A 27,957-nucleotide genomic window follows, 5' to 3' on the forward strand; every position below is an offset into this window, starting at 1 on the left:
GGGGAAAAAAAGTGAAATTATATAATATGGTTGGGCTGTCCGTAATTTTCTCTTTCTTTCACGTGTATGACATCGTTGGGTCTTAGTTGTCACTCTGTTCGCAAAACTGCCACTCTCATTGCGCAAAGGCCGACGCTAATTGCTGAATGCTCATCAAAAGCAATTTTCTGTATCTTCTTCTTCCTGTCCTCATCCGCCATTTTTTCCTAAAAAAAGCTTCAACCGCAAGACTGTGTGCTGTGCTGTAGTCTGACAGAGAAGACATTTTCGCCCTAACCAAAAGCCATTTTATCTTTCCATTAACTATTGCTGTATTTTTCTTCTCTTCTTTCCCTTTTCCCTTTATTCTACCTACGATTCTGATCGAATCTTTGCCGACGGAGACGCGTGTCATTTCTTTGCCTCGTCGATCGAGCCGAACGCCGGACGGAGGATTTGGTTACCCTGTAAATTTCGTGATTTGATGAAAAATGATGATCAGAAATCTGGTGGCCTTGTTGCTCTTTGTCACGGTTATTGCTCCGATTGTGCTCTACACTGATCGCCTCGCCACCGTCAAGTTATCCTGTTAGTGTTCTTCTAACTCACTGTTTTAGTTTTGGCTTACTGTTCATCTATGTTTCTACCCATGGATTTTAATTATAGGGTTTTTGTTTCTACAGCTAAAGGCGATCTTGTTGAAGGTTTTGCGACTTCTGTAAGTAAATGCGTCTGTATGGTTGGATCGTTTGGCTCTTTTCTCTCAGTTCTTCTTCTGATCCCCCCTTGCCTTCTTAAACCAGGGTTTCAATAGCAACTATGGGCATCTGAATCTTGTTGATGGGGTATTTATTTATCAATTTTCCATAATATTTTATTTCTATTTCTGGATTCACTGTTCGTTTTTTTCCAAATTACTTGTTCTGTTTTTTTGCATATTTTAGATACTAAGTTTTCTGATGTTTCTTCTTTGATTCATGGCAATAGAAATCTTCATCAAGCGTAAAAGAGCCTGTCGCGATTATTTACTCCGACAACGAGTTGCTTCCAGATTCCGCTGCTTCGGTTTGGCAGAGCAATGGCGGCGTCCAAGGTTTGGCCAAGGATGTGCTCTATAAATATATATATTTTTCTTTATATCATTGCTTTCTGGCTTTTTATATTTATTTCCCTTGTGATTTGTTAATTTTTTCTTGCGGTGCACAATCTCTAGGAGTAATAGAGCGTAAATCTACTCGAGTATTGTCCACAACTGATGAGGAAGGTCGTTCTCAAAACGAGAATCCCATCAAACAGGTTACGGACCCCATTGGGCTGCCAAATATCATTTCAGGGAATCCCAATAGTACCAGTGAAAAGAACAGCAAAGTGGATCCTGTATGAATCTTGGTCTTTGTCATTTCTTCTATACTCTTTAGTTGTACTGTATTTGCATGTTCATGGTTATATTTAGAAGCCTTTGATAGTTCTTTCATGATTTTTGCATGGATAATTCTGATTAACTTATTATTCAGCAAGTTTTTTTCTCCTACCGAAAGCTGCCTATCACTTTAGCTAGATGGCAAATTTTAGTATGGTGATACTTACCAATGTTACCATTCTCTTGGGAAGTCTATAGCTGTAACTAGATAGCAAATTTGCAATGCATTTTCCGGCTCCAGTTCTATGCCAAATAAGTCATTGATGTTCCTCCTTCATTGCTTCTTAACTAATTGGCTTAACTAGTTAACTTTTTGATTTATTTAGAATGTTCCTAAAACTGATATACAATGAATCTTCCAGAACACTCAAACTTCTGAAAAAGCTGATGGGGGAGAAATAGTAAGATCAAGATTTGAACACAACAATGTTCAAGCTGCTCTTCCTAATGCTCGGGTAAGACATCTTAAGGATCAGCTCATAAGGGCCAAAGTTTACCTCTCGCTTCCAGGCACTAGGAACAATCCCCACCTTACAAGAGAACTTCGACTGAGGATAAAAGAAGTTCAACGAACATTAGGTGATGCAAGCAAGGATTCTGAGCTACCTAAAAAGTAAATTTTCTGTCTGATGGCAGCCATGTTCACGTTAATTTTCCATCTGAGAATGAGTTATTGTTTTTACTTTTTTCTTTATCTGTTTAAATCTAATGGGATGGGACATACTTGAGAGGGTCTTTGTGCTCATTCTCAGATACTATTATGTTGCAGTGCCCTTGAGAGATTGAAGACAATGGAGCAAACTCTTGCAAAAGGGAAACAAACTCAGGATGACTGTGCTACTGTGGTAAAGAAACTGCGAGCGATGCTTCACTCAACTGAAGAGCAGTTACGAGTGCACAAGAAGCAAACCTTGTTTTTGACGCAGTTAACAGCAAAAACACTTCCTAAAGGCCTTCATTGCCTTCCCTTGCGCCTGACAACCGAATACTATTCTCTGAATTGGTCCCAACAGGATTTCCCAGGTCAAGAGAAACTAGAAGATCCAGACCTATATCATTATGCGTTATTCTCTGATAATGTATTGGCAGCAGCAGTAGTTGTTAACTCAACAATTACTCATGCAGAGGTATTATATTTCTCGTGGAATTATGCTGTCTTTTTTATATTTTATACATTAATTTCTTTTTCCCAATTGGTTGGGATTGGTAGAAAGAATCTGATATCTTGTCATCGTTGAAGCTTATACAACTATGGAAAACCTTTCCCTTTGTTTGAGTTCATAACTGATTTCATGTATTTGATATTTTCAGGAGCCTTCAAAACATGTTTTTCACATTATTACAGATAGACTTAATTATGCAGCAATGAGGATGTGGTTTCAGGCAAATCCACCTGACAAAGCTACGATCGAGATTCAGAATATTGAAGAATTTACATGGTTAAACGCCAGTTATAGTCCAGTACTGAAGCAGTTGGGTTCTTCATCTATGATAGATTATTACTTCCGAGCTCATCGGGCTAGCTCTGATTCAAATATGAAGTTCCGGAATCCGAAGTACCTGTCCATCTTAAACCATCTACGGTTTTACCTCCCACAATTATTCCCGAAGCTCAAAAAGGTTTTGTTCCTGGATGATGATATAGTAGTGCAGAAAGATCTCACGAGACTTTGGCTCATTGATTTGAAGGGAAATGTTAATGGTGCTGTAGAGACTTGTGGAGAAAACTTTCATCGGTTTGATAGATATCTCAATTTCTCAAACCCTCTCATCTCAAAAAATTTTGATCCTCATGCCTGTGGTTGGGCATTTGGCATGAATATCTTTGATTTGGATGAATGGAGGAGGCAGAATATTACAGAGGTGTACCACTCCTGGCAGAAGCTGGTAAGTTCTTATGAATGGATATCTATTTTACTTGTCATGTAACTTAAAACCTTCAATTAAATTGGTAGCGGATAACCCTTTTCAACACTGAAAATACTGAAAATACGTCTGGAAGAAAATTTTTGTGAAGATGGATAGTAATGCATATCTATTGAGTGCTGGGAAGTATTGTTTTGTTGTGGCTTGTAGCCTAGCTCCTTGGAAGTAGTATTACTATTACCCACGCTATTCCTGCTCAAAACATTGCATTTTTTCTTCAGAATTATGACAGGCAATTGTGGAAGCTGGGAACGTTACCACCAGGTCTCATCACATTTTGGAAGCGCACTTATCAGCTCGACAAATCCTGGCATGTTTTAGGCCTTGGATACAATCCTAATGTTGCGCAGAAGGAAATTGAACGAGCTGCCGTCATACACTATAATGGGAACATGAAGCCATGGCTTGAGATAGCCATACCCAAGTATCGAAATTATTGGGCAAAGCATGTTGATTTTGACAATGTATATCTAAGAGAATGCAACATTAATCCTTGAATGGTCCTTTTGGACTTCGAAGTTTCCTTCATGATTTCAACATCCACAATAGTTTTCCAGGTCCGGATCTCTGCATTTTCCTTTTGTTGGTTCTCTAATTTATTTTGTTCCCTTCTCCTTGATTCGTTTATTAGTTATGTAAAGTAGAACTTAACCGATGTTATCTATTCTAAATTCCCCCACTTTAGATGTATATCATATGTGGGTCTCTATATTCTGTTACTGTACAAAATCTGCTTACCCAAATCCTTTTCCTCAAATATTGTCAGTTGCAAGTTGAAAATTCGAAAAAAAAAAAAAAATGGTAGCTCTCTCTCTCGTACTATCTTTTTTATTTTGTATTGTCTGAAACTTCTGTTATGTAAAATGAAAAAAGTATGATCAAAACAGGCCAAATGGGCTCTACCAAAAGGAGATTACAAAAATTGAAAGAGAGAGAGAGAGAGAGAGAGAGAGATTCAGTGTTAGTACTTCATTTGGAGGGTACGAAGACAATCATAGCAGGACAAAAATAAAATTCCTTTCAGTGTCATTGATGATCATTTGTTTTTTTAATTTTTTTCCCCTTTTCTTCTCCTAGATTTCTCAAACTCATCATGCACCGTTAGCATTCCCGATGGCTCTTTCTTAGATTTACATCCGCTGCGTGTCTATTGAGTTCATTCTTTATTTGATAATCAGCATTTGATCGACTTAATTTAAATTTGTATTAGTGTAATGGTTTATTTGGCATGATTTTACACAAACAGAAAGGCCACTGGTTGGGTTGTAGCTTGTAATTAGGAGTTGGTTCCATAATGAGAAGAGCGGTGGCAGTTGAGGGTTGGTGAGTTGAGGGAAAAAGCAAGCTGGGTTGTGGCTGTGGCATTATGTGCGCAGCTGGCTTTATTACCTGCCACTTTATTCCTCCAATCACGCGTGTATTGTATATCTTTTGCCTTCTTTACTTCAATTTGATTGATTGAATACTTCTCCGTGGGGCCTGTTGAAAATGCCGCCCATATGTGATTCAAATTTCAAACTGTGTGGATATAATTCTTTCTTGTACATGACTCAATGTTTTATACCTGTTTCATATCTGGATTTTGGATTTTAACTATTCATTTATAGTCGTTTGCTTGCCACTAACTTCAGGGCCCAGTAGAGGTCGGCCTGCATATCTAACCCTCTCTTTCCATGCAGCTCCATAACCTCTTTGAAACAGACGGGGTTGGATGGGTTAAATTCATGGGCAATAGACCAAAAAACAAGGCAAAACCCCGAGGTATTATTGTCTTTATGTGCTTACGTAAATATAATTAAACCTCCTGTTAAAGCTAACTTCTTTGTAGCTCAACTGGTTAAAGTGTATGTATGCTCTCGACCTAGATGTTAAAGGTTTGAATTCCTCATAACAAATGTTGCATTGAACTCAAATTAGAACTTTTATCAAAAGTTGATATCATCTCTGTGAACTTATGCGATTAATTTGTATTAATTGATTTATTCATCTTGGATTGGCCTAGTGGTAAATAAGGAAACATTACTTTGATAAAGGATTAGGAGGTCACAGGTATCTTGATATTTGAATGTTGTAAGATCAGGTGGGTTGTCTCGTGAGATTTTCGAGGTGTGTATAAGTTATTCCAGACACTCGAGGATGTTTAAAAAAATTGTACTAATTGAACTTGTTGCTCTCTTACGCGAGAAACGAGATTTTTATGCCTGGAGATTAATAGTAAAACTATAGTCTATTTAATTAAATATTTTAATAATCAATTTAAATAATTTGATTATGTTTAATATAAAGAGTTGTTTTCAAATAAAGGAAAATGAATTAAAGTATTTACAAATATAGTAAAATTTCACCATCTATCTATGATAGACCACGATAGATTATTATCTGTGTCTATCACAATTTTTGTTTATCCGTGTTGTGATAGGCAAGGATAATAGTTTATTTTAATTATTTAAAATAATTTTATTAATATTATAAAAGTATTAATTTATTTTTATTTTAATTGATTAAATAATGAATTAATATCACAATAAACTAATTTAAAATAATTTTATTAATATTATAAAAGTATTAATTTATTTTTATTTTAATTGATTAAATAATGAATTAATATCACAATAAACTAAATAATGTTAAATTTATTTGATGACTTCATCGGTGGATTCTTTCATTTAATTAAGTAATTATTTAATTTTGATTTCTATATATAAAATTGGTAAATTGAACACATATATTTAACTTTTAGACATTAATTATTCTGCATATCCAAATACAGACATTGATTATCTCAGGCATTTAAAATTCAGACATTTAAATTTTAGATATATAATATTTATACATATAAAACAATATCTGAGATCCAAACAGTTTCTAATTATATTTAATATAATTAATCTTGTCAATCCTTGTGTTGGGTGTTAAAGAGAAAGAACGAACGAATGTTTAAAAGATGACAAGAATGAAACTAATCCATCCCTTTTGGAGGTGAGATTGGAGGGGATGAGAAAGGAAGAGGATAAACAAGAAGTAAAGAGGTGAAATAATCATCTAAATGTTCATAATTAAGATCTTCCTTGAAGTTAAGCCTGATAAATTTATGTTTGTATCCTTTCAACCTCTACCATTGGAAGGACTTCAAATTAAAAGGTGAATTAAGGTGAAATGCAAGTGGGATTTTTGGGCTTGATTATTAGTTAAATCAATATCAAATCAACATGTTGATTTGAAAAATACAAAAGAAAGTTGACCAAAGAACCAATTCTGTTAACAAATCGAATCAAATGCTGAAATTGATTGAAATAGCCTAAAGCATAAAACTAATCAAATCAACAATGATTGAAAGAGCTGAAGGGTTTTTTTTTTCAATCACTTTTTAGATTGCATAAAAACAAACCTAGAAATCTATTTAGCCAAATAGATTGAATCAACCGGCTTCAATAGATTTGGTTGATTCTTTTATATTTATTTGGAGTTACAGTCCTATAGTTGAGGTAAGGAATTATGGAAAGTGTATTAAGATTTGAACCTTTTTGGGTGGAACCAAGAGGTCCAAATGATCTGAGCAACGTTGGCCTCCATACAATCAATGATTGTACCTAGATATCGAATTAGATCAAACCAACCATATCCCATTATTGCTAGATGCAATGCTTCAATTGAGGGCTAGATGGCCATTGACCATTTCTCCTCGTTCTCGCCCATCAATTTATAATCATATCGAGGTTGAATTGTAAAAAAAAAAAAAAAAAATGCCTCTAAGCTTTGTCCCTTGTTTAAAAGATATAGTTATTCTTATCTTTGATCTTTCTAAAACATTTGAAAACTATACTTGGAATAGAAATAATTTAGAATGTTAGACAGAAATTATGATCTAGAATAGTATGGTAGTGATTTGAAACGATACATTCATTTCAAGTCTCAATTTCTATCCAACATTCTAACAAATTTCTATGGGTAATTTTGAAGTGTTAATGAAAGATTAAGAGTAATATTGTATTATTGAAACAACTTGTGTATTTTAGTGTAAAGTATTAAGTTTAGGAATTTCTTTTCATGATTTAGCCTAATGTCAATTCCCTTTTTACATGAGTTGGGTGTTTGTGTTTGGATAAGATCTAGGTATTTTGAAGTTGGATTAGATATCTTTGTGACTACTTGGTTTTGTGGCCAGAATTTGAGTGCTCTTTTAGGTTTGGGCATCATTAAATTTGGATTTTGAGTGTTGGTTAAGTCTTGGGCATTTTAGGGATTAAATTTTATAAGCTTAAAAACTTTTCTAAAGTTAAAAAAGATACAATAGAGACCATCAAACTTTAGGCACATGAAAATACAAACAAAAAGATGTTATCTAAATTCTTTGATAGGTGAGAGGCTCAAAGCTTTTAACTAAATGACAGTTGAGCTATGCTGAGATTTATTAGATTATTAAACCTAAGCTAGAAAGTGAAAGTAACTAACAGAGGAGTTTATGTATTGAGTTTGAGTTGTGATTGTTGGGAATGACTTTGAACTTTTGGCCCATAACAAAAAGAAAAGTAGTTTTTGAGAGAAAAAAGGTAAGAGTTGTCCCACATCAGAAGATTTAGGCTTAGCAAGTGGGTATATGTATAAATGTACAAGGGAGCTTTCAAATTGGTGATGGTGGAAGTATAACCCTTTCACCATATGCGCACACTGCTGCCGTTGTCTGTCCGATCATTTGGGTTTAGGTAACCGTGCTTGTGCGAAAAAGAAATAATTATATTATTGTTTTGTTATTAAATATTTTCTTCTTCCTCTTTCTAAAAAAAGGTTGGAGAAGCTTGCTTAGCTAAATTTTCCGAATGTTTCCAATCCGTTCTCTGACGAGTGCACGTCAGAGTCCGAGTGTTGTGTGAATCTTGGGGAGCAACTAACTTCTTACGATATAGCACCAAGGTCGCACCGTTCTTGCTTTCAAGACAGCGGTTTTATCCATGACACACCAATCTCCATCTAGATTAATAATGATAAATACCAATCTTCATCTGACTGAAGTTACTTCTGATCAGTACATATGGTTCGCCCAAACTATGAGAGACGGATGATGTGCCTATCAGTCTTGGGCTCATTTTTGTTACCGAACAAAGACAGTCAACCAACAAGGAAAAGGGCACTGAAAAAAAGACACCGGCAAATAAGGTGGTTCATTCATTCATTCATTAGCTTTACCTTATCTTATTATTCTTAGGCTGGCCTAAACCTAAACCAAACATGAAACAACCTCGATGTTTGAAGCCTAGACTATGATGCTTGGTTTTGAAATTGATCAAAATGAACGACCTTTGAGTTTTGAGAATACATATAATTCAAGCAATCAAACTATCTTTTTTCAACTCCTTTTGTTTTTCAGACAGCAGTAACCTTTGTCTACTGGGCCCTTCTTCTTCCCTTCTTTTCATGTGCAGGGCTGAGGGAGAGGAGAGATCATTGAAAGGCAAAGGCCAAAGCTTTTCCATATGGTTAAAGAGAGATTCCTTCTCCAGTAGCTTAGCTTAGCCTCTGGTCACAGAGTGCTCTTTTCTGCAATTTGGGTTCTCTCTCTTTTTAAAAAAGTTGTTCAAGTTTAGGTTTTTACCTAATAAGACCCATATCCTTAAAAACCCAAATTAGACTATTACTAAGAGAAGGAGATCTTGGTTATTGTTTAGGGGAATAAATACTAAATAGGTTGTGTTTGCACCCTTGATAGTAACTTCAACCTTATCCATCTTATCTTTTCGGGTTAAATTATAAGTCAAGTCCATAAATTTTTAAGCGTTTGTTAATTAGGTTTTTACCCTTCAAAAAACGTCGAACAATTTTTTTGAACTTTAACAAATCTCTAAATTTTTAAAATTATCTAACAAGTCCTTAAATTTTCAATTTTGTGTCGATAAGTCTTTGAGCTTTCAATTTTGTGTTTAATAGGTGGTTATTTATTTACTCGGTAGTTTTTTAAATTCATACAAAAATTTTATTGTATATCTAAAATATTTGTTAATTTTTTTAGAAAAAATTGTTAGTAATTTGATAGATTGACCTGAAAAATTGGCCAAAATGTTATTTGGCACAATTTTTCAAATAAAGTTCTATAATCCTTTTCAATTTTTTTTTGGTATTTTCTTTTTTTTCCTTTCTCAATTCTTGTTCTATTTCTTTCTCTAAAACTTCATCCCTTGTCTTCTTCCTCTAGATCCTTCCATATGTATATTTCATCTCTCACAATGATAATGCTCAATTTTCTGTATTCTACTTCCAATTGATAGCAATTGAATTTGTACAAAAATTCCACTAAACTTGTACACTAACCTTTGTTTTCCACATGTTCATCATGAAGTAAATTGATATTCAAATCCACGTGTCAAATGAAGTAATCCTATATCCTAAGAATTCATGATAGAAGGAGATCTTGATTGTTAGGACAACAAGTTTTTTCATATTTCCACGTGATATGATATAATCTACTTTAAGAGGCATGTTTGAAATGACTTTTTAAATACTGAAAAATACTTTTTTAAATACATAGACATTGATTTCAACAAAAACTTAGTTTAAGCTTGCATGATTTAATTTTCAAATTCTACCTAAAAGGTCCCATGTTAATAGAGATATTATCTCTCACTTATACATATCATCGTTTAAAACGAATATAGACCGTTTATGCATGTCTCTTACCCGTACGATTTCATTTCAAAACGACATTCAAATTCATAAGTAAAATGCAAGTAGGAGAAAGAAGGCATGTGTTTGGTTGGAGGGAATGAATGAGAAACAAACTCCTATGAAGCAATCAAACATTAAATAAATGTCAAAGGAGATAGATGAAAGTGTGGCAAAAAGTGCCAAAAGGAAGGGAACGGGCAGAAGAAAATTAAAAGCATTTGAGATGTTTTGGAGTTTTGGTCATTGTTTTGACTGCCAAATTGAGCTTGGCCTTGTCTTTGCCTTTGCCTTTTTGCTTAGTGCTGTGCTTCCCTCCATGATGCAATGCACTCAAGCTGTGGGGGAATGGATCGATGCCAAATCTATCATTATTATAAACCTTTTCATTTCTTTGTCCTTTCAAACTTTCAAATTTTCAAATCCAACGGATTCTTTCTTTCATTTGCCTTTCATTTCATTAACCCAAACCTTTATTTGATTTCTATACTTGTACTTTTTGTTTGTGTGTTTTTTGGTATATTATGCAACACAAATTTTAAAAGTCCAATGATTATAATCTAAAAGATCTAAGAAAAGTTTTGGAAAAATGGTATAGATAACCTAAAATAGAAGACTCGGATGAAATTTGATTTAGGTTTTGAAAACAAACGTTTTTTTTGGCTTTTTGCTTACATCGTCCTCTTGTGAAATTACCAAAGTCATTCACCGTAATTCTTTCTTCCATCTCTTTGCTTCTTCTCGCTCTCAATCTACGTTTTTTTTGGATTATCGATCTTTTTTTTTACAACTTCTGCCTTTTGCGATTATTTCTTCTTCTGCAATCACCCCAATTTTTTATAAATCAACGATTATTTCTTCGTGTGCAACTTTTGCCTTGATGGTGAATTAGAGTAAGAGGAAGAAGCAAGAGTGAGACCAAGGAGCGAGAGGAAGATACAAGCGTGAGAATCTGAATGAAGGAAAAAAAATGAGACTTCGGGCTCTTGTTCGTGTTTTGAAGTCAAATGAGTAGTTTCACACACTACTAACGTAAGAAGAAGGTCACAGGCGATTTTTAAACTTGGACCATTTTTCATTTAGGTCCCTCAAAAGTGTTCATTCGTACAAATTTTTCAAAAGGTTTTTCAGATTTTAGTAACATAGACAGGGTTAGAGAACACCCACCCATGACCTTGTCCTCATCAATTTCATCACCACAAAATTTAAAAATTAGCAAAAACGTCAATTTTGACTATAAAGTTGTCAAAAACTTTTGACATTTGATTTAATTTCAACTCATTCACCTACTAATTTTAACACATAAAAAAACACTTTTTTTTTTTTCATAAACTCATTAATTTCAATAAAATAAAGTTTTGTACAAAAATAAGTTCAGTACAGATTATTTATAGAATGATATTTTTAAAATTCATAAGTTTAAAAAAAAAATTAGCTTTTTATTTATGTTGTATAAATCTTTAAATGTTTTTTTATTGAGAGAGAATTTATTATCGATGCATTTTTTTATTAAATTATTAATAAATAACCATTAATGTTATTTAACTAATTATTTCAAACTACAAAAACAGTCTAAAATAAAAGTGAGTTTAGTTCAATGGTAATTTACTTGTTGTTGTATAATAATATCATATATTCTAAAAATAACAGTTTAAAATAAAAGATTTATAATAAAAATATATTGTTTTATATAATTATTACTATTTAATTATTAATGAAAAAATTAAACAAATTCATCAAATGAAGGAATAGACTATGAAGCGCATGAGAAACGCATCCTCGTGCCTACCAAATTCCCCTTTTTATCAATATCACATCATTGTATTTTTTTCACATTTACGGATAAAATAATGAATCAATTCTTATTTTCTTTTCATGGAAAAAAAAAAGTAGAAATAAAATTCTCAACTAAACAATGAAATTGAAATGTTTGGTAAATAGAATTATAAAGCTAAGGAAACGTAAATATTATGTTAAATTACACGTTTTGTAAAATTATAAAATTTTAATAGTTCAATTATTGCTAAACTCGAAAGTTTAACTAAGGAATTATAGTAAATTTAATTATATCAATATTTCAAATTTTTATTAAATCAAAATTGAATCTTGGGTCTAAAAGGATCTTAAACTTTTAGTTTTATGTTTACTTTATCCAAAAATTCCAAATAATGTGAATTAACCCATAATCTATTAGTTACGATCTATTAGCCACAACAATAAAAGTTTAACACAAAGTTGAAAATTATTCAAAATTCTCAATTAACATCTTGTTTAATCATAATTATATTTTTTTGTTTTTGTTCTTGAAAATTTTCTTTCAATTTTACTTTTTTTTTAAAAAAAAAGAAATATTTGAATATTTAGCTAAATTTCAAAAATAAAAAGAATTTCTTTTAATTTTTAACATGATTTTGAAAATTTTACTATAAAATAGATACCAATACAAAGTAATTCACGAGTGAAAGTAATGTTATAAGCTTAATTTCTCAAAAATTAAAATTAAAAAACTATTGTATGAAAGGTGAAAATTGTAATTGAACTTTCATATAACTTAGAGTTCTCAATGGTTCATTGGCTGGAATACATTTCCTGCAATAATAATAATAATAATAAAAAATATATATTAGGTTATTTTTCAATACGAAAAAAATGATTAAAATATTAAAAATATAACAAAATATTATTGTCCATCCATAATAGTGATAGATATTGATAAACTACTATCATCTATTATTGATAAATACTACAAATATCCATTAACATTTATTATTAATAGACGATGACATTTTATTATATTTAAAAATATAACGGATGACATTTAGAATAATTTCTCATGAATATTTGTACAACAAAAACAAAAAAGAAAAAGGCCATCTTCTTCAACAGTGCTTTTGTTTCAAAATGGGCAAATAAAATAAAGGCTAAAAATAAGCAGAGTTTGGACTTTAGAGGGGAAAATAAAGTAGATCTTGAAAATCGTGCATTTTCTGAAGGAAATATATATATATATATATATTACACACACTAATATACAGCCAATTTGAGTTGAGTTACAAAAAACGTGTGCAACATTTATTTAACTTTGTAATAAATATCTAACAAATTCATTGTTTTTCAAAAATTACTTGATTTATCATATATATAAATTTTAAATTTATCTAATACAATCCTAAACTTTCAATTGCCAATATGGACATAATTGAACTCACATGAATTTATAAAAAAAAAATAATCTAAAGTTTATATTTTAAAACATCAAGGATTAAATATACACAAATCTGAAAGTCTATAAATTTAATTTAAAATTGGTTAAATTATTATTTTGATTTATGTATTTTGAATTTCATTATATTTTAGTCCATCTACTTTTAAATGTCTAATTTTTACTTCTTGTACTACAAATAAATTTTAGAACTAATCTATATAATTAATTTATTGTTATTTTTTTTTAAAAAAAGGAATTATTACTATCCCCTTTATAAATTTACAAAATACATTCATATATTGTTTTTCTTGCAGGAAAGTTATTATTCTTATTATTTAACTAATTTTGATAAAAATTAAGTTGAACTAACTAAGCCACAATAAGCATGACTCCCCTGGTTTAGTGTTAAAAAAAACTTCAAAGGACTAAATTTAATATTTATTGAAATAGAGATGAAAATTGAAAAATAAAAAAAAAATACAAGACTAATGTAAAACAAAATTTAAAATGGATTGTTTTCCAATATAAAAAATGAACAAAAAATATTTACAAATATAGTAAAATGTCAATGTCTATTTGTGATGGATTATTATCATTTACAATTGATAAACACTCATACACAGTAACATTTTGTTATATTTAAAAGTATTGAAAAATTATTTTAAATAAAAAATTACTGGAAATATTTATAAATAATATCAAAATATCACAGTTTATCATGATAAAGATAGATACAGATAATAATCTATCGCGGTCTATCACATAGATAGTAAAAATTTACTATATTTATAAATATTTTGAATCATTTTTTTATACAACATAAAAGGAATGACTTTTTTAAAGTATCCACATATTCATAGTAAAGTTGTACAGGTTAATTTCTCCAAACAATAACGCGTTGATCATATTGATAATAATAAGTTTGCTCTGTTTTAACAATAAGGTCTCACTATTCTGTTAATGAAATTAATTATAAATTTATAACAGACAAAACAAAATGCCAAAAAAAAAAAGTAAAATAAATTAATTGGAAAAAAAAGGGGGAAATGATAATTAAAGCGAAAGGACGCCATTGAATAATTTAAAGCTGTGGGGACCCTCTCCACTCGCATCCTTAGGCAGGCGCATTTCCTCTCCTTTCCCTTTCTTTCACTCTCAGGGGATTTTGCAGAATTCGCCATTTTCATTTCTTCTTCTTCTTCTTCTTCTTCTTCATTCGCTTCTTTCTACTCTTCTTTAAGCTTTGATGGCGGTGCATTGGTGAAAGCTTTTGCAGAATGGCCGGCGGAGGCGGCGGACGAGGAGCCTCAATTCTTAAGAAAGCTGCTAGAAAGATTGTTGTTGCTGCATACGCTTGCCGCTCCTTCTCTCCCAGAAAAGCTCGCTCTGTAAGATTCTTTCTCCCGTTTATGGCTCCTACATTGCTTCAATTGTTAGATTTCATGGCTGAATGAGTGAATTCATCGTTTTCGTTTCTTTTGTCTGAAATGCCGTTGTTTTCTCGTTCCTAATTTTCATTTCTTCATGTGGGGGATTTCTTTTTCGATTACTATGTCTTATGAGTCCTGATTTTGTTCTGTAACGACTCTGCTTTGTTTGACAGGTCTCGAATTTGTCTTCTCTGTCTGCTGAAAAACCAAGGCACGCTGTGGAAGAAGTTGGAGAAGGTGAAATTGCAGAAGAAACAGAATCGATAACACCGAACAATCTGCCTTCTAAGGTACTTCACCGGCCATATGAACAATTTGTCTAGTACGCTCTCCATATGTAACTTTATAGCTTTTTGAGTTTAAGTGTAGAAACCCATTTCAATTCTTGCAGCCATTTAGTCTTGCATCCTGTCTGGTTTGTTTGGAAGATGGTTTCTAAAGGATTCTGTTTATTTAGTATTACAATTGAGCGAACATTTTCCATGAACTGTTTTTAGAAATTTGTTCTCTCTTGTTTTCAAGTATATAATAATCTTAACTATAAGTCGTTGTCTTTTTTAGTTTATTCTTCAGAATTATGCACATTTGAAACTCCTGGTTCCCAGAATTAAAATCTCTTATTGTTTTTCCCAACATTGTCATACAGATTTGATTATTGGAACATGGAAAATATTTCTTGATTATGGTGGAATCCTTGCACAGCTTTTGAGCCAGTATCAATTTGAGGATTTTTTTGTCTATTGCTTGCTCTTTGTTTTTATGCTTTTGATGTGAATCTGGTTACTGGAGTTAAGCATTACATTTACCCTTTAAATATCTGAGCAAAAAGCCAGTCAAATCCTCTCCTGCTTTTCTTAAGCCATTGTTCGATTGCTGCTTCAAATGAATATCCAGTAGAGAAAATTCAACTTTATTTTTGGACCAGAAAAGAATTATTTGCTTAATCTGTCATGTCATAGTTTTATTATTTAAAAATCGTTTACGTGTCAAATTGAAATGAGACATATTTAATATTTAGCAATTAAATACACTTGTATGATTAATAAATGAATAAAAAAAGTTATGAAAAGTTGAGCTCTAATTTGAGTCAAAGGTTCTTTCTTTTCCAGTATCAATTATCTTACCTGCATATTTGTCTTGATTCGCATCTCAGAATCTGTGCGCCATATGCCTTGATCCTCTGAACTACAAAACCAAAGGGAGTCGTCCAGGGCAGGCCATTTTCACCGCACAGTGCTCTCATGCATTCCATTTCACTTGCATCTCCTCCAACGTCCGCCATGGCAGTGTCACATGCCCCATTTGTCGAGCTCAATGGACCCAGTTGCCCCGGAATTCAGCCCCACTTTGCACCCAAAGTGATCCCATCCTCCGTATTCTTGATGATTCCATCGCCACATTCCGCATCAACCGTCGCTCCTTCCTGCTCTCCGGTCGTTACGATGATGATGACCCTGTTGAGCCTGACCATACACCTGCTCATGATTCTCGCCTCTCTTTCTATGTACATACGACCCCATCAAGCTTCTGTCCTCCCATTCAAGTGAGTGGTTGCGCCCCCGGTTATGTATACTCCAACCACCACACTCGGCCACCACTGCGTCAGCAATTCCCCTGCAGAAGCCTCTCTCCCTTATTGCAATCACCAGCTCGGCAAACATCACGTATTACAGGCAACCCCAGGAACAGTTCGAGATATTACCTTTCAGTAAAATTGGCACATCAACAAGCGACTGACTTGGTCCTGGTTGTGTGTGCCAATGGCCCGCACCTGAGGCTCCTCAAGCAAGCCATGGCCTTGGTGGTTTCCTCCCTCCGTTCCATCGACCGCCTGGCCATTGTTACCTACTCGTCTGCTGCAACCCGTGTGTTTCCCTTGAAACGTATGACTTCTTATGGAAAGAGAGCTGCCTTACAAGTCATTGACCGTCTTTTCTACATGGGGCAACCAGATGCCGTGGAAGGGCTGAAGAAAGCAGTTAAGATACTTGAGGATAGCATCCACAAGAATCCCAACTCCTCCATTCTGCACCTATCTGATAGCCGAACTCAGCCGTGCCATCTCATCAACTTGGACTCGCCCGCTGTCCCAATCCATTGGTTTCACGTAGGATTGGGGTTCAGCATTTCAACTGGTTTTGTAATGCAGGAGTTCGAAGAGTTCCTGATGACAAAAGTACTGAGAGGAATCATCAGAGACATCCAACTAAGAATAGGAGAGGAAAACAGCAGATCAACCATCATTGGTATTGCAGAATTGAGAGGCGACGAAGAAAAGAGAATTGTAATCGACAATCTGTTCAGTGATAACGAAGGACATGTCAGGGTGAGATACAGCTATGTTGATGGGGAGGTCAACGATGGGGAGTGTATGAAAGTAGGCGAAACCCTGCTAAGTATAGGAAACAAGAGCAGCAACATTGTTACTTTCGACGAAGCTGGTCGTGAAAACCGGGAAGAGGATGCGAGTATGGGCGGGAGGATTAGCAGCGTCGAAAGATGGGAGTATCACGACCCGTTCATGGCTAGAAGATGGGCCAAGCATTTGCATTCTTATCGGCTTTAAATTCAGAGATGGAACACACAGACGTAGCTTTAGAAGAGAGCTTCAAAATTTAGAGCAACACAATATCTGATACTGAAGTGATTGGATAATGAGGTGGCATGAGATTCAATGCTAAGCTATTCTTTTTCCTTCTTGAAGGAAAACAGCAGCATTATAGAGTCTTGGTGTGACTTCCTGAGATTTGGTTATCATTTCAGAACCATAAGATGCCATTGTAAAAAGGAGAAATTATTCCATATGTTTGGTAATTGAGCTTTATTATACTTGTTAATGATAGGAATGTTTGTTTAACAGATCAAGGGGTTAAAATTCATTGGTGATGATTCAACCACTAAAGTTTAATTAATATAAACTTTGTTTGGATTTGATTATGATTCCTGGTGTTCTAAGATATGTATATCTGAGTTCTAAGATTTCTATTTATAGTGTGTTTCTATCTATTATGTGTTTGGAATAATTTTTTTTAAAACAAAATGCTTTTTACATAAAACTTATTTTTTCATAACCAACTTTTAGAGAAAAAAAAAAAAAAAAAAAAAAAACTAATAACTTAGTCTCATTTGGTTTGGTAACCATTTCTTTTTTTGTTTTTCGTTTTTGAAAACTAAACCCATTTTCTTCTCACTTACATTATTTTGCATATTTCTTAAATACAATGATTGAATTTAATCAAATTCCAAAGACATAAAGGTTTTTAAAAGTTACTTTTTTTTTTTTAATTTATAAATTTGGTTTGATCTTTTAAATCAATGTTAAAAAATAGATAACAAATAAAGAAATTTAGAGGTGGAAGTCGTGTTTATTCACTTATCAAACGGGGTTTTGAAGTTTAGTTAATATACTTTTATTTTTTTTTGAGTGATTTTAGATGGTCATGAGTGTAAAATCTATTTTTAAAGGAACATATAAGAGATGCCTTATCAAAAAAACAATGATAAATATAATAGCGAAAAATCTTTAAGATCCGTATTTGGTTTTTTATTTTTAGTTTAAGTTTATAAACTATACTTCCCCTAAAAATCCAACCAAAATTTTGGCAATCAAACAGAAGAAATATATATATATATATTTTGGTAGTAAAAGGAATTAACTAAGAACTAAAATGTTTTTAAAAATATATATTTAACTAAAAAGTATATTAACCTGAAAAATGTCCTATTAACCTGAAAAATCAAAATGGGTACTCAAACAAAATTGAGGTGGTGGGCATAATGGTAAAAAGACTTTAATTGAAAGGGATGGAAGTTGAGATATGTGGGGAAGGAGGGTTTTAGCTCAAGAAATGATATGGTAATGGATTCAAATAAATGAAATAAATGATTATGATTATAATTGGTTAATATTTTACCTAAAAAACAAAAAATCTTAACTTGAAGTCAAAAAGCAAAGAAGATTCAACTACCACTCCACAATGTCATCAATAGGACAAGATTATTGGTGGAGACACAGAAACAAAAATAGGGGATAAATTGGGAATTTTGTTCTAATGAAAATGAAACATAATAATAACTTGTATAATGATATTGAGAGCGAAATTGTCAAAAATAATCATCTCAAGTTTTTATCTTTCAAAAATAGCAGCTTTTTAAAAATTCATTAATTTTTTGTTCATTTTATCTGAGATCGATCACCGAAATTTACATAAAAATTTAATTGTTTCTAATATATTGATGGTTTTGGGTTATCTCGGTGAAATTTCAAACCGTTAACATCGAGATTTTATCCATTTTTTTAAATATTATGTAATCTTTCCAAATTTTATATTAAACTTTATCTAATTTTTCAAATCTATCACCCAAAGATCAAATGTTGTAAAAAAATCAAGTAAGATTTGGGAGATATAAAGAATCTGTGTGTATCTCGAGCAAACTTAATACCGCCATTATATATATTTGAGTTTTTTCGGTGAAACCTCAAGCATATTGACATTGAGATTTTTTATATTTTTCAATCTTAATTTTTTATTTTCAAAATTTGATCTTTTACAAATATTTAAAAACACAATGCACTTGAGATTCATTTGAAAAATCATAACGGTAAATTGATTTGAAAATTTAAAAATTCTTATAATTATGAAAACAGAAATTAGGGTAAAGATTTGAAAATTTATGTTAAATTTCGATATAAGATTTGGTAAAAATAATCAAACTTGAAGAAAATTTGAAAAGATATAATATTTGGTATAAGATTTGGAAAGATTATATAACATTTGAAAAAATTGCCCAAGATTTCACCGAGAATGCCCAACACAATATATGAATTAGAAAAAGTTATTTTTTTTTTTTAACAAAATCTCAATGGACGAGATGGATCGGATAATAGATTTTTCAAAAAACATATTAATTTTGAAAAATGAATACTTAATAATATTATTTCCGACAATTTTTCAATATTGGGGTATCCATATTTAACAAATATACTAAATATATCATCTTTTTATCTAAAAATATGTAATGATGGATAATTGAAACTTCCACTTTAGTAGACGATAATATAAATTTTTATATTTTGAGTTATGTTCATGTTAGTTAAAATATATGTATTTCTACAATACATAGAGATGAATAATCTAAGCTCTAATTTTGAAGGTGATAGTACAAATTTTTATGGTTAAGTTAAAATCTTGTGTTTATATCAATTGGTTTCGTTTTTCAATCTTTTTTCTTCCTTTTCTCCTAAAAGCTTTTTCTTTTTTAAAAAGTAATCTTTATTTGGTGCCAAACCCTAGAAACATTTTTTTAAAAATAAAAAAGTGACTGAGCTATCAAGATTGGGTCGACATCAACAATATTCACAATCACCATTGCTCACACTCTCTATTAAAAGATGATATAACTTTGTAGCTTGTTATTTTTATATCTTAGTACATGTAGGGAATACAAATTGAAATCTTTAATTTAAAATTTTGTTGTCTGTATCTAACTATGTTTGTACTGACCCACACATTTATTTAATAGAAATTTTTATATATAGTTCTTCAACGTTGAAAATTACTAATTCTTAACTTTAATCTTTAAAGAAAATTAATTAGTTTCTACACATTTGTTCAACCTCTGACTCCAAAAGGATGAGTTCTTACCAATTACTGCAACTTCAAAGTTTAAAGGTTTGTACAGACTTGGGTGCAAGCTTGAGACCTCACCTTGTTTAATCCTTTAGGTGTTTTGAGTCGGTGCCTCCCTCTATATGGGAAGGTAATTTTTTTTTTTTGATGGGGTTCTGTTATCTCCTCGACTTTGGTTAATGGAAGATTTATTATCTTGTATCTCACTTTTCTTTGTTATTAATGAAGTGCTTTTTTCAAAAAAGGAAAAAAAAAGTTTTTGTTTTTTTGTTTAGTACAATAGAGAGGGAAAATTTATTAATATATTTTGTGTAAGTTGATCTATGCTAGATTTTGCATGAAAAAAAAGGATTCGATTTAGAAATTTTCGAGAATAAAATCAAAGTCTTACAACTTCTATCTATCAAAAATTGAAAAATAAATTAATACTAATTAATAAAAAACTAATCATACATGTACTAAAAAATTAATTATTTGTTAATCATTCGGGAATACTAATTATAATCCTAATCAATTATAGACTATTGAAAAAGAAGAAGAAATGGGTTAATTCCGTTTTTGCCCTTCCATGGTGGAATCGTCGTCGTTTATTACATTCTCCAAAATTTGACGACTAATTGCTGCATCGAAGACGATGATGACAGAAAAAGACAAAGCTTTGAAATCTGTGCCAACTCCCTCTCTTTCTCTCTCTCACGCACTTCTTTCTTTTTCACCTTCTTCTTCTTCTTCGTCAACGAATCCAATGAACTCTCAATTTCTCTGTGAATCATTCATACCCCATCACCAGATTTCATCTTCTTCCTTCCTTCTTCTCTAATCAACTCCCACACCAACACAAAAATCCATTCTCTCTTCTGTTCTTGCAGCTCCACTTTCTCCATTTCTTTCTGCCCATTTCACAACAAGGGTTATGTTTCCCAGACTTGTTAATCCCGACGGAGATATTCAGATCCATGGCCATCGTGGTTCTGTTGCTTCCGACCTCACCCACACTCACCGAGGAGACCCTTGTCTTGTTTTGACTTCAGATCCCAAACCTCGCCTCCGCTGGACTGCCGATCTTCATGAGCGATTCGTCGATGCCGTCACTCAACTCGGCGGTGCTGGCAGTCAGTGCTCCTTTCTCCATTAACTTTAATTTCTCGAGTTTTTTTTTTAGCTTTTAGTCTCGTTAATCTGGATGTTTTTGTTTGGCTGCCATAGACGTGTTACTTGTATCAGACTAGCTGTTTACTCAACTACCTTGAATTAGGTTTCTCTTTTTTTACTGAGAAATAGCGGCGATGGTCTATTTAGTACCTATTTCTGGGATGATTTTGAGTAGGATTTCGATTTTCATTTAAGTACTCTTGAATTAGGAGAAATGGTTGATGCGTTGAAATGAATTGTGTTCCCCTGATGGTCAGCCATTGGAACGCCGACATTTTGGTTCTGCTATTCACTTATGCGTACAATGTGAATGGGAAGTTTTATCCAGTTGAAAGATTACCATCGATGACAATCATTAAGCATTTAGCCTGGTGAAAAAATAAGTATAAATTAGGTACCTTATGACAGAAGAGAAAACGTGGGTTTAGACTTTAGAGAAATGGGATGGAGGCCGAGCTCAATTCCTCTGGAATAGTTAAATTCGGTAGAAAATCAATCTTCAAAATTTCATGACTTTTTCGAAGCCATGGAAGTTCCGTTGGTTTCTACTCTTTTCCTTCAGGAATTTGGGGTCCAAGTTTGAATGGGGATTCTGTGTTAGAGTGGTTTGAAGAATGTTCATAAATGATTATTGCTTGGGGAGGGTATGCTCTATTTGGCTCACAACTTGAGAGTAGATTTAGATAGCGGATATTCAATCTTGCTGTTGTAACATATAGAGTAGTCAGAAAGACAAATTTTAGTCTTTCTAGCTTTCAAATATTATAGGGGTGTCACTTTGCTTTTTATTTTTGATGATTGGAATCCCTGCAACTTTTGATTGGCTTCCTTGGTTTCTTCAACCTGCTGTTTGTATGACTTTTGTGTGTAATCATTCATTTTTCTTTTTTTGGAAATTAAGACAATCGTTCATTTTTCTTGTAAAAAAGAATACATTTCTCAACACATGTAATAAACTATTGCTTGCTAGTTGTCATTTACATGGAATTCTTTTTATAATCTTTTTCTTTTCTTTGATTACTATTTTCCTTTTTACTACCGAGTAGAAACTTCTGATCGTATCAGTTGTTTTGTCTAACCTTAATTCTGATGGGAAATTCATTGGAGTAAGTTTTTAGGCAACAATTCATTGAGTAGATTCAGTTGTTTTCTCTATGTTTTTAGCTGAAATGCTTGAGTTAAATATCTGATAATTAGCTCGAAAAGACACTCTGGCAGAGAAAACCTCCAAGGGTGAAAACGGAAAGAGGATAAAAAATTGATCCAGGAAACTATATTACCTTCTTTCCAAATCTTGCAGGGTCTCTAGTTCTAAAAATCTAAATTGTATCTCGGCTAAGAATTCTGTATAAATTTTTTGTATTAAACCCAATTCCGAATGTATAATTAGGATGTCAATGCACCTTTAGATTTTCTTTCCAACTAGATATCTATTTCATTTGGCAGGATGACCTTATTAAACATCGAAAACCATTAAAATACAATTCTAAAAGATCTGAAGTTAGACTAAAAAAGTCTATAAATAAATTTGATTGATTCCTTAGTAGTAGTAGCATGGCTCATCATTTTCATGTTCGCATATTGACTGCAACTGACCCTGATTGCAGTTGCAGTTTGTTTGACTTTGTTCAAGTCTTCAAATTTATACATGAATGAATTGCCTGATAGAAAAGTTAATGGAACCAGACAAGATTTGGATGTTGATAGAAAAGTTAATGCAACTGAGCCTGATTTGGAAGTTGACTGTATACAACTTTGAGGTTTTCGTAATTCGTAGTTTGAAAGTCTTCACAAGTTATCTTGATGGTTTAGGTGGTGAGGTACATATCAAGATTCCTTCATGGTCATGTCTCAGGAGTGATAATTAACGGTATTAATGTACAATTTTCCCAATTACAGAAGTTATCCTGTTTTATCATAATGTACGGGTGTTGTTAGCCTCTTTGGCCCTTAATGGAGTATGAAGTCAGTTTGTCAGCAAGAAATTCCATAATCAGTTTGAAGATAGTTTTTGTTTTCCATAGAGATAATTGAAGGTGAAAAGATTTGAGATCTAATTGAGTTTGTGAAAATAGTCCATCTGTATGCTGGTGAGGGCACACGAAAGAATATAAAAGGATAAAATATCATCATGATTCCATCTAGTTTTCACAATTGAAAGAAGTTATATGGATTAAATAGGAACGACATTTCCATCTTTACATATTCTATTTTTGCGTTGAAGTTACTCTTAAACATTTCAACTCCTCCAGCCAAAAGATTGGATTGTAACTACAATATAACCATAAGGAAAATCATGAAAATTTTAACATTATGAAACTAAGGTCCACATTAACCAGCTGCTTAAAATTGATATGGATTTAGTTTTTTCTTTTTTTTTTTTTTATCCAATTCAGCCAGTCAGTAATTATTGTTACACTATTTTAATATCAGATCAGAATCAATGTGAATCTCCTCATAATATGGTTTGTGCTGTGTGGCAGACATTTAACATGCCATCTGTCAGTTTTACATATGGACTTCTTCAAAACCAGAGCCTTTTCTTTTCTTTTCTTATTTCCTTTTTCTTTCTTTTTTCTTTTTTTTTTTTTAAATAAAAAACACTTTTTTTTCTCACTTTTTATTTTGTACTTTTTATTTCTTCTGGGATAAGAAGTAAACTTTTTCATTATCGAAACACTCGAAAGAACAACTTAGAGGCCAAGGAGACAAGGTGTCTCCTTGCTAGCAGAAAGGGGTTAGACAGAACACCGCGATCATGATTGATAATAAGAGCACAGTAACTATAACAGGAATTGTGTGATCCACTCCAATTAAGGTTTTAAATTGTACAATCTGACAAAAATCAATTGGACTCCTGTGCTTTTCTTCGAAGATCCTGTTATTTCTTTTCTTCAGGAGAGTGGTCGACATGTTTGACCATAAGACTCCAGCTTTACAAAAGTCAGAACTTGGATTGTAATCGTTTAATTCACTTGTTGCCAATGTAGCTCAGCGGTTAAGGTGTCTGTTCTTTTCTTTGAAGTTATATTTCCCCACATTTGTTGTACTTCAAAAAAAATGAAAATGAAAAAACATCAGTCCATTTGTTTGCAGCATGGAGAATCTGCTTTCCATGCTTTGATTGATAGGTCTTCTTACTATCTTTCTTTTAATTTGTTGGTGGGGACAAGGGTGGGGAGTATATGGGTCATATTTGAATTCTAATCAATGATAAGGGTTTGACATTTGAACACTTGGTGCAGAAGCTACTCCAAAAGCAATAATGCGAACAATGAATGTGAAAGGACTGACTCTCTTCCATCTGAAGAGCCACCTTCAGGTACTCACAATGACATGAAAATGCATCTTTTTATGGAGGAATTCTGATGTTGGAATTCATGGTTAATTTGTGTTTATGTATACTTGTTTTTTTCATTACAGAAATACAGATTAGGTAAGCAATCAGGGAAGGATATGGGTGAGGCATCTAAAGATGGTAAGCTATACATCTCGATTTTTGTCCTTGCATATCATGTGATGCCTCCATGAGTCTGCTGATATTCAACTACATAACTAGTGTTGGGTCATGGAGTTCTTATCCAAAAGAGCTTGCTCTCCTTTCACCACCAGTATTTGCACTAGCTACTACTAATTTTTGAAAGTTTTTAACCTGTCTGGTCCAAATATTTAAATCTTTAATTATCGCTTGGTGCAATGAACATCAGGTGCATATCTTTTAGAAAGTCCAAGTACCAATAATTTCTCTCCTGACTTGCCAATTTCTGAAATGGCCGAGTAAGATAAGAGTTTTTTTCCCCTCCTTTAAGATATTTATGATAATGCCTTGAATGTTGTGTTATAAGATTTCAATAATGTTCAAAGTGTTTATAACTTAAACGTCTGTTTCAGTGGTTATGAAGTCAAGGAGGCACTAAGAGCGCAAATGGAAGTACAAAGTAAATTACATCTGCAAGTTGAGGTAATTTTTTCGTCCTTAACATTAAAATGGAAATTGATGATGGTTTTGAACAGATTCCTTGAAGATTCAACCTTGTTAATGAATTGAATACCATACCAGGGTGGGTCCTAAACATAATTTGAATGGAGAAAGACAAGTTTTGCATACTTATTTAGTTGACTGTCCTCGTGGTCAAATACATTTAGAATTACTGATTTGAAACTAGCAATGGAGATTTTTGAACCTGCTGATAGGATAGGAATTCCCAAGTGTTAATACTGAGACTTAGGGTCCATTCTTCGGCTATCTTACCTTACCATCGTTGGGCAGGCAGAGAAGCACCTACGAATTCGTCAGGATGCCGAGCGAAGATATTTGGCCATGCTTGAGAGAGCTTGTAAAATGCTTGCAGATCAATTCATTGGAGGTGCAGTTTCGGACTCAGACAGCAAGAAGTCCCAAGGACAGGATCGTAAGAGCCCAAGAAGTTCCTCCATCGACGCACTTGGTTTCTATCCTTCACAATCGCAAGAGATGGAAAGAGTGAATGGCACGGAAGAAGTGCAGGCTAATCTTCCTTGCCAAAGGGCCGATTGTTCAACTGAAAGCTGCCTAACCTCTAACGAGAGTCCTGGGGGACTGGCGATGGAAAAATCTCCTGTTGCAAGCAAGAAAAACATGGTTAACTTGGATTCAGCAACTGCATCTTTGATTTGGGGTGAAGCTAAGGAAAGAATACAGGATGCTAACATCATCCAAGTCAACCATCATGGCGTATCCGGATGCGACATGTGGGGATGAAGTTCTGCAGACAAAAACTCATCATGATTGATGAAAAGTATGTCTATTTCCAACTTTGTAAAAAGCTCATCATTTTCCATTCACAGAATCTGGTATGATCTGCAGCGCAAGAACATTCCCCCTAGCTTGTAAACTCGAGCAGTTTAGTTTGTTGACAACTCGTCGAAATGCAAGTAGTTAGGCATTCTTTTTGCTGTTCTGGACAATTATAGTTGATTTCTGTCTGACCTTTGGGTGATTTGAGTCTATTAGTAGGGTGCAATCAGTAATGTCATGTTGGAAACACATCCTCTTTCACTTGTTAGTAGTGAAATGGGCCTTGTCTTCCAATGATGATGGCAAAATGAATGAATATTGTGTCATTTTCTCTTAGCAAGTTCCAAATTATTACTCATACCAAATCACAATTACAATGGGTTTACAAAAAATGCTCCTTGTAATGATGATGGTTGAATATGATGGGAACCCTCGATTATTCTTGAAGAATAAAGTAAACAATGAAATGAAGACAGAAATGCAAAGCTTGGTTTTATGAAAAGAAATGAAGACATAAAACCAATGAAGCTGTCTCTTACAGAAATGATTTATTTTGGAAGAATTTTCAAGTAAAATCATTCCTTTTAAGAGAAATTAATAAAAAAAGAAAAAAAAAAACAAATAATCTTTTAAAAGTTTCATATTTTTAGGTGTAGCTGTCCTCCAAAAGCTAAGGAAAAGTCCCAACTTCCAATGTCTTTTTTGACTCTGACCAGTGACCACATACCAAATAATTCGCAGTTGGAACGGAAAAGAGGCCAACTTGCCGTTCCTTTTTATTATTTTGTTATTATTTATTTTTTTAGAAACAAAGAAACCAACATTTTGTCGTTGTTATTATTTATTTATTTATAAATCGCCGTTCGAATTCGAATATTCTCTACTAAAGGTGAAACGGCAAATAAACCACATGATCAAACCAGTTCAATTAAGGCACTTTTGTTTTTTTTTTTTTTTGGGAAGAATAAGCCACCATTTCTTTTAGTATACTATATTATATTGCAAAAAAAAAAAAAAAAAAAAAGTAAGAAAAATTATTTTAAATGGTAAAAATATTGAAATTATTTTCAATTATAGTAAAATGTTCACTATCTATCGGTGACAAATTGAGATAGACTGCAATAGATATTTATTATTGATATTGATAAATATCGATAGATTACGATAGATGTCATTGATAAATAGTGAAATTTTGCTGTATTTGTAAATACGTCTCATTTTTTTCTTATTTGAAAACAACCCAAAAAATAAGTACGTGTAAGAAAAATATGGTTAAATGGTAAGTTTAATTACCAAAATCTATATGGTTTATTTTTTAAAATTGAGTTTACAAATTTTTCCTCTAATAATTCAAATGTTTCTTTAGAAAAGTGTGAATATAAAAATTGAAAAGAAACAAACACAATCATAAAACTTGAAACGAAATATTTATTAAACGGGATCTAAACTTTTAGTTTTGTATCTATTTGATCTATAAATTTCTGAAAAATATTTAATAGGTTTCTAAACTTCCAATTAACTTTCAAATTTGTATATAATAAAATTGATTAATCTATTAGATATAAATTTGAGCTTTGTGTTTAATGAAATTTTAAATTTCTAATTGTGTGTCTAATGGATTCATGAATTCTCAAAAATACCAAATAGTACCTTTTTTATTCGTGAATTTTGGGCCAATTTACGCACACCTCAACTAAACTCATTAGACAACCTACGTCATCCTACAATATTTGGGTGTTAAGAAAATTTATAGAATATTAAATCCTAGATCGATAGTAATCATG

The 27,957-nt window shown here is 32.6% G+C and overlaps 3 protein-coding genes across 4 annotated transcripts; all 3 read left to right on the forward strand.

The window, feature by feature from the left end:
• Positions 1–5,311, forward strand: LOC120074001 (putative galacturonosyltransferase 4). 2 transcript variants are annotated; one of them, XR_005480864.2, is made up of 10 exons: positions 1–567; positions 663–697; positions 783–824; positions 967–1,072; positions 1,193–1,356; positions 1,762–2,012; positions 2,169–2,526; positions 2,711–3,286; positions 3,547–3,882; positions 5,005–5,311. XR_005480864.2 is itself a non-coding variant. In XM_039026961.2 (9 exons), the coding sequence occupies exons 1-9, from the start codon at positions 471–473 to the stop codon at positions 3,820–3,822; spliced, it is 1,905 nt and encodes a 634-aa protein (XP_038882889.1). In that variant the 5' UTR covers positions 1–470; the 3' UTR covers positions 3,823–4,015. The 2 variants fall into 2 exon arrangements, 1 of the variants encoding a protein (XP_038882889.1); XM_039026961.2 differs by lacking the exon at positions 5,005–5,311 and having other exon boundaries at positions 3,547–4,015.
• Positions 5,312–14,247: 8,936 nt separating this feature from the next.
• On the forward strand, positions 14,248–17,551 carry LOC120074615 (putative E3 ubiquitin-protein ligase WAVH2). The gene is made up of 3 exons (XM_039027784.2): positions 14,248–14,572; positions 14,788–14,904; positions 15,768–17,551. The coding sequence occupies exons 1-3, from the start codon at positions 14,462–14,464 to the stop codon at positions 17,178–17,180; spliced, it is 1,641 nt and encodes a 546-aa protein (XP_038883712.1). The 5' UTR covers positions 14,248–14,461; the 3' UTR covers positions 17,181–17,551.
• A 3,221-nt stretch (positions 17,552–20,772) lies between these two features.
• Positions 20,773–26,509, forward strand: LOC120074148 (protein PHR1-LIKE 3-like). The gene is made up of 6 exons (XM_039027165.2): positions 20,773–21,356; positions 24,642–24,718; positions 24,820–24,874; positions 25,104–25,173; positions 25,288–25,357; positions 25,667–26,509. Exons 1-6 carry the CDS (start codon positions 21,158–21,160, stop codon positions 26,135–26,137), a joined length of 942 nt encoding a protein of 313 aa, XP_038883093.1. The 5' UTR covers positions 20,773–21,157; the 3' UTR covers positions 26,138–26,509.
• Positions 26,510–27,957: the final 1,448 nt, after the last annotated feature.

The sequence above is a fragment of the Benincasa hispida genome, chromosome 3 (genome assembly GCF_027475165.1).
Source record: "Benincasa hispida cultivar pf3 chromosome 3, pf3_genome.v1.1, whole genome shotgun sequence".
Lineage (NCBI taxonomy): Eukaryota > Viridiplantae > Streptophyta > Magnoliopsida > Cucurbitales > Cucurbitaceae > Benincasa > Benincasa hispida.

Bases quoted from the DNA above. Each gene is read 5' to 3' on its own strand.
- LOC120074001 (XM_039026961.2), top strand. From the start codon at position 471: ATGATGATCAGAAATCTGGTGGCCTTGTTGCTCTTTGTCACGGTTATT. The intron at 825-966 runs GTATTTATTTAT...TCATGGCAATAG, and splicing joins ATCTGAATCTTGTTGATGGG to AAATCTTCATCAAGCGTAAA. The intron at 3,287-3,546 runs GTAAGTTCTTAT...TTTTTTCTTCAG, and splicing joins ACCACTCCTGGCAGAAGCTG to AATTATGACAGGCAATTGTG.
- LOC120074148 (XM_039027165.2), top strand. From the start codon at position 21,158: ATGTTTCCCAGACTTGTTAATCCCGACGGAGATATTCAGATCCATGGC. The intron at 21,357-24,641 runs GTCAGTGCTCCT...CACTTGGTGCAG, and splicing joins TCAACTCGGCGGTGCTGGCA to AAGCTACTCCAAAAGCAATA. The intron at 24,719-24,819 runs GTACTCACAATG...TTTTCATTACAG, and splicing joins ATCTGAAGAGCCACCTTCAG to AAATACAGATTAGGTAAGCA.
- LOC120074615 (XM_039027784.2), top strand. From the start codon at position 14,462: ATGGCCGGCGGAGGCGGCGGACGAGGAGCCTCAATTCTTAAGAAAGCT. The intron at 14,573-14,787 runs GTAAGATTCTTT...TTTGTTTGACAG, and splicing joins CTCCCAGAAAAGCTCGCTCT to GTCTCGAATTTGTCTTCTCT. The intron at 14,905-15,767 runs GTACTTCACCGG...TTCGCATCTCAG, and splicing joins CGAACAATCTGCCTTCTAAG to AATCTGTGCGCCATATGCCT.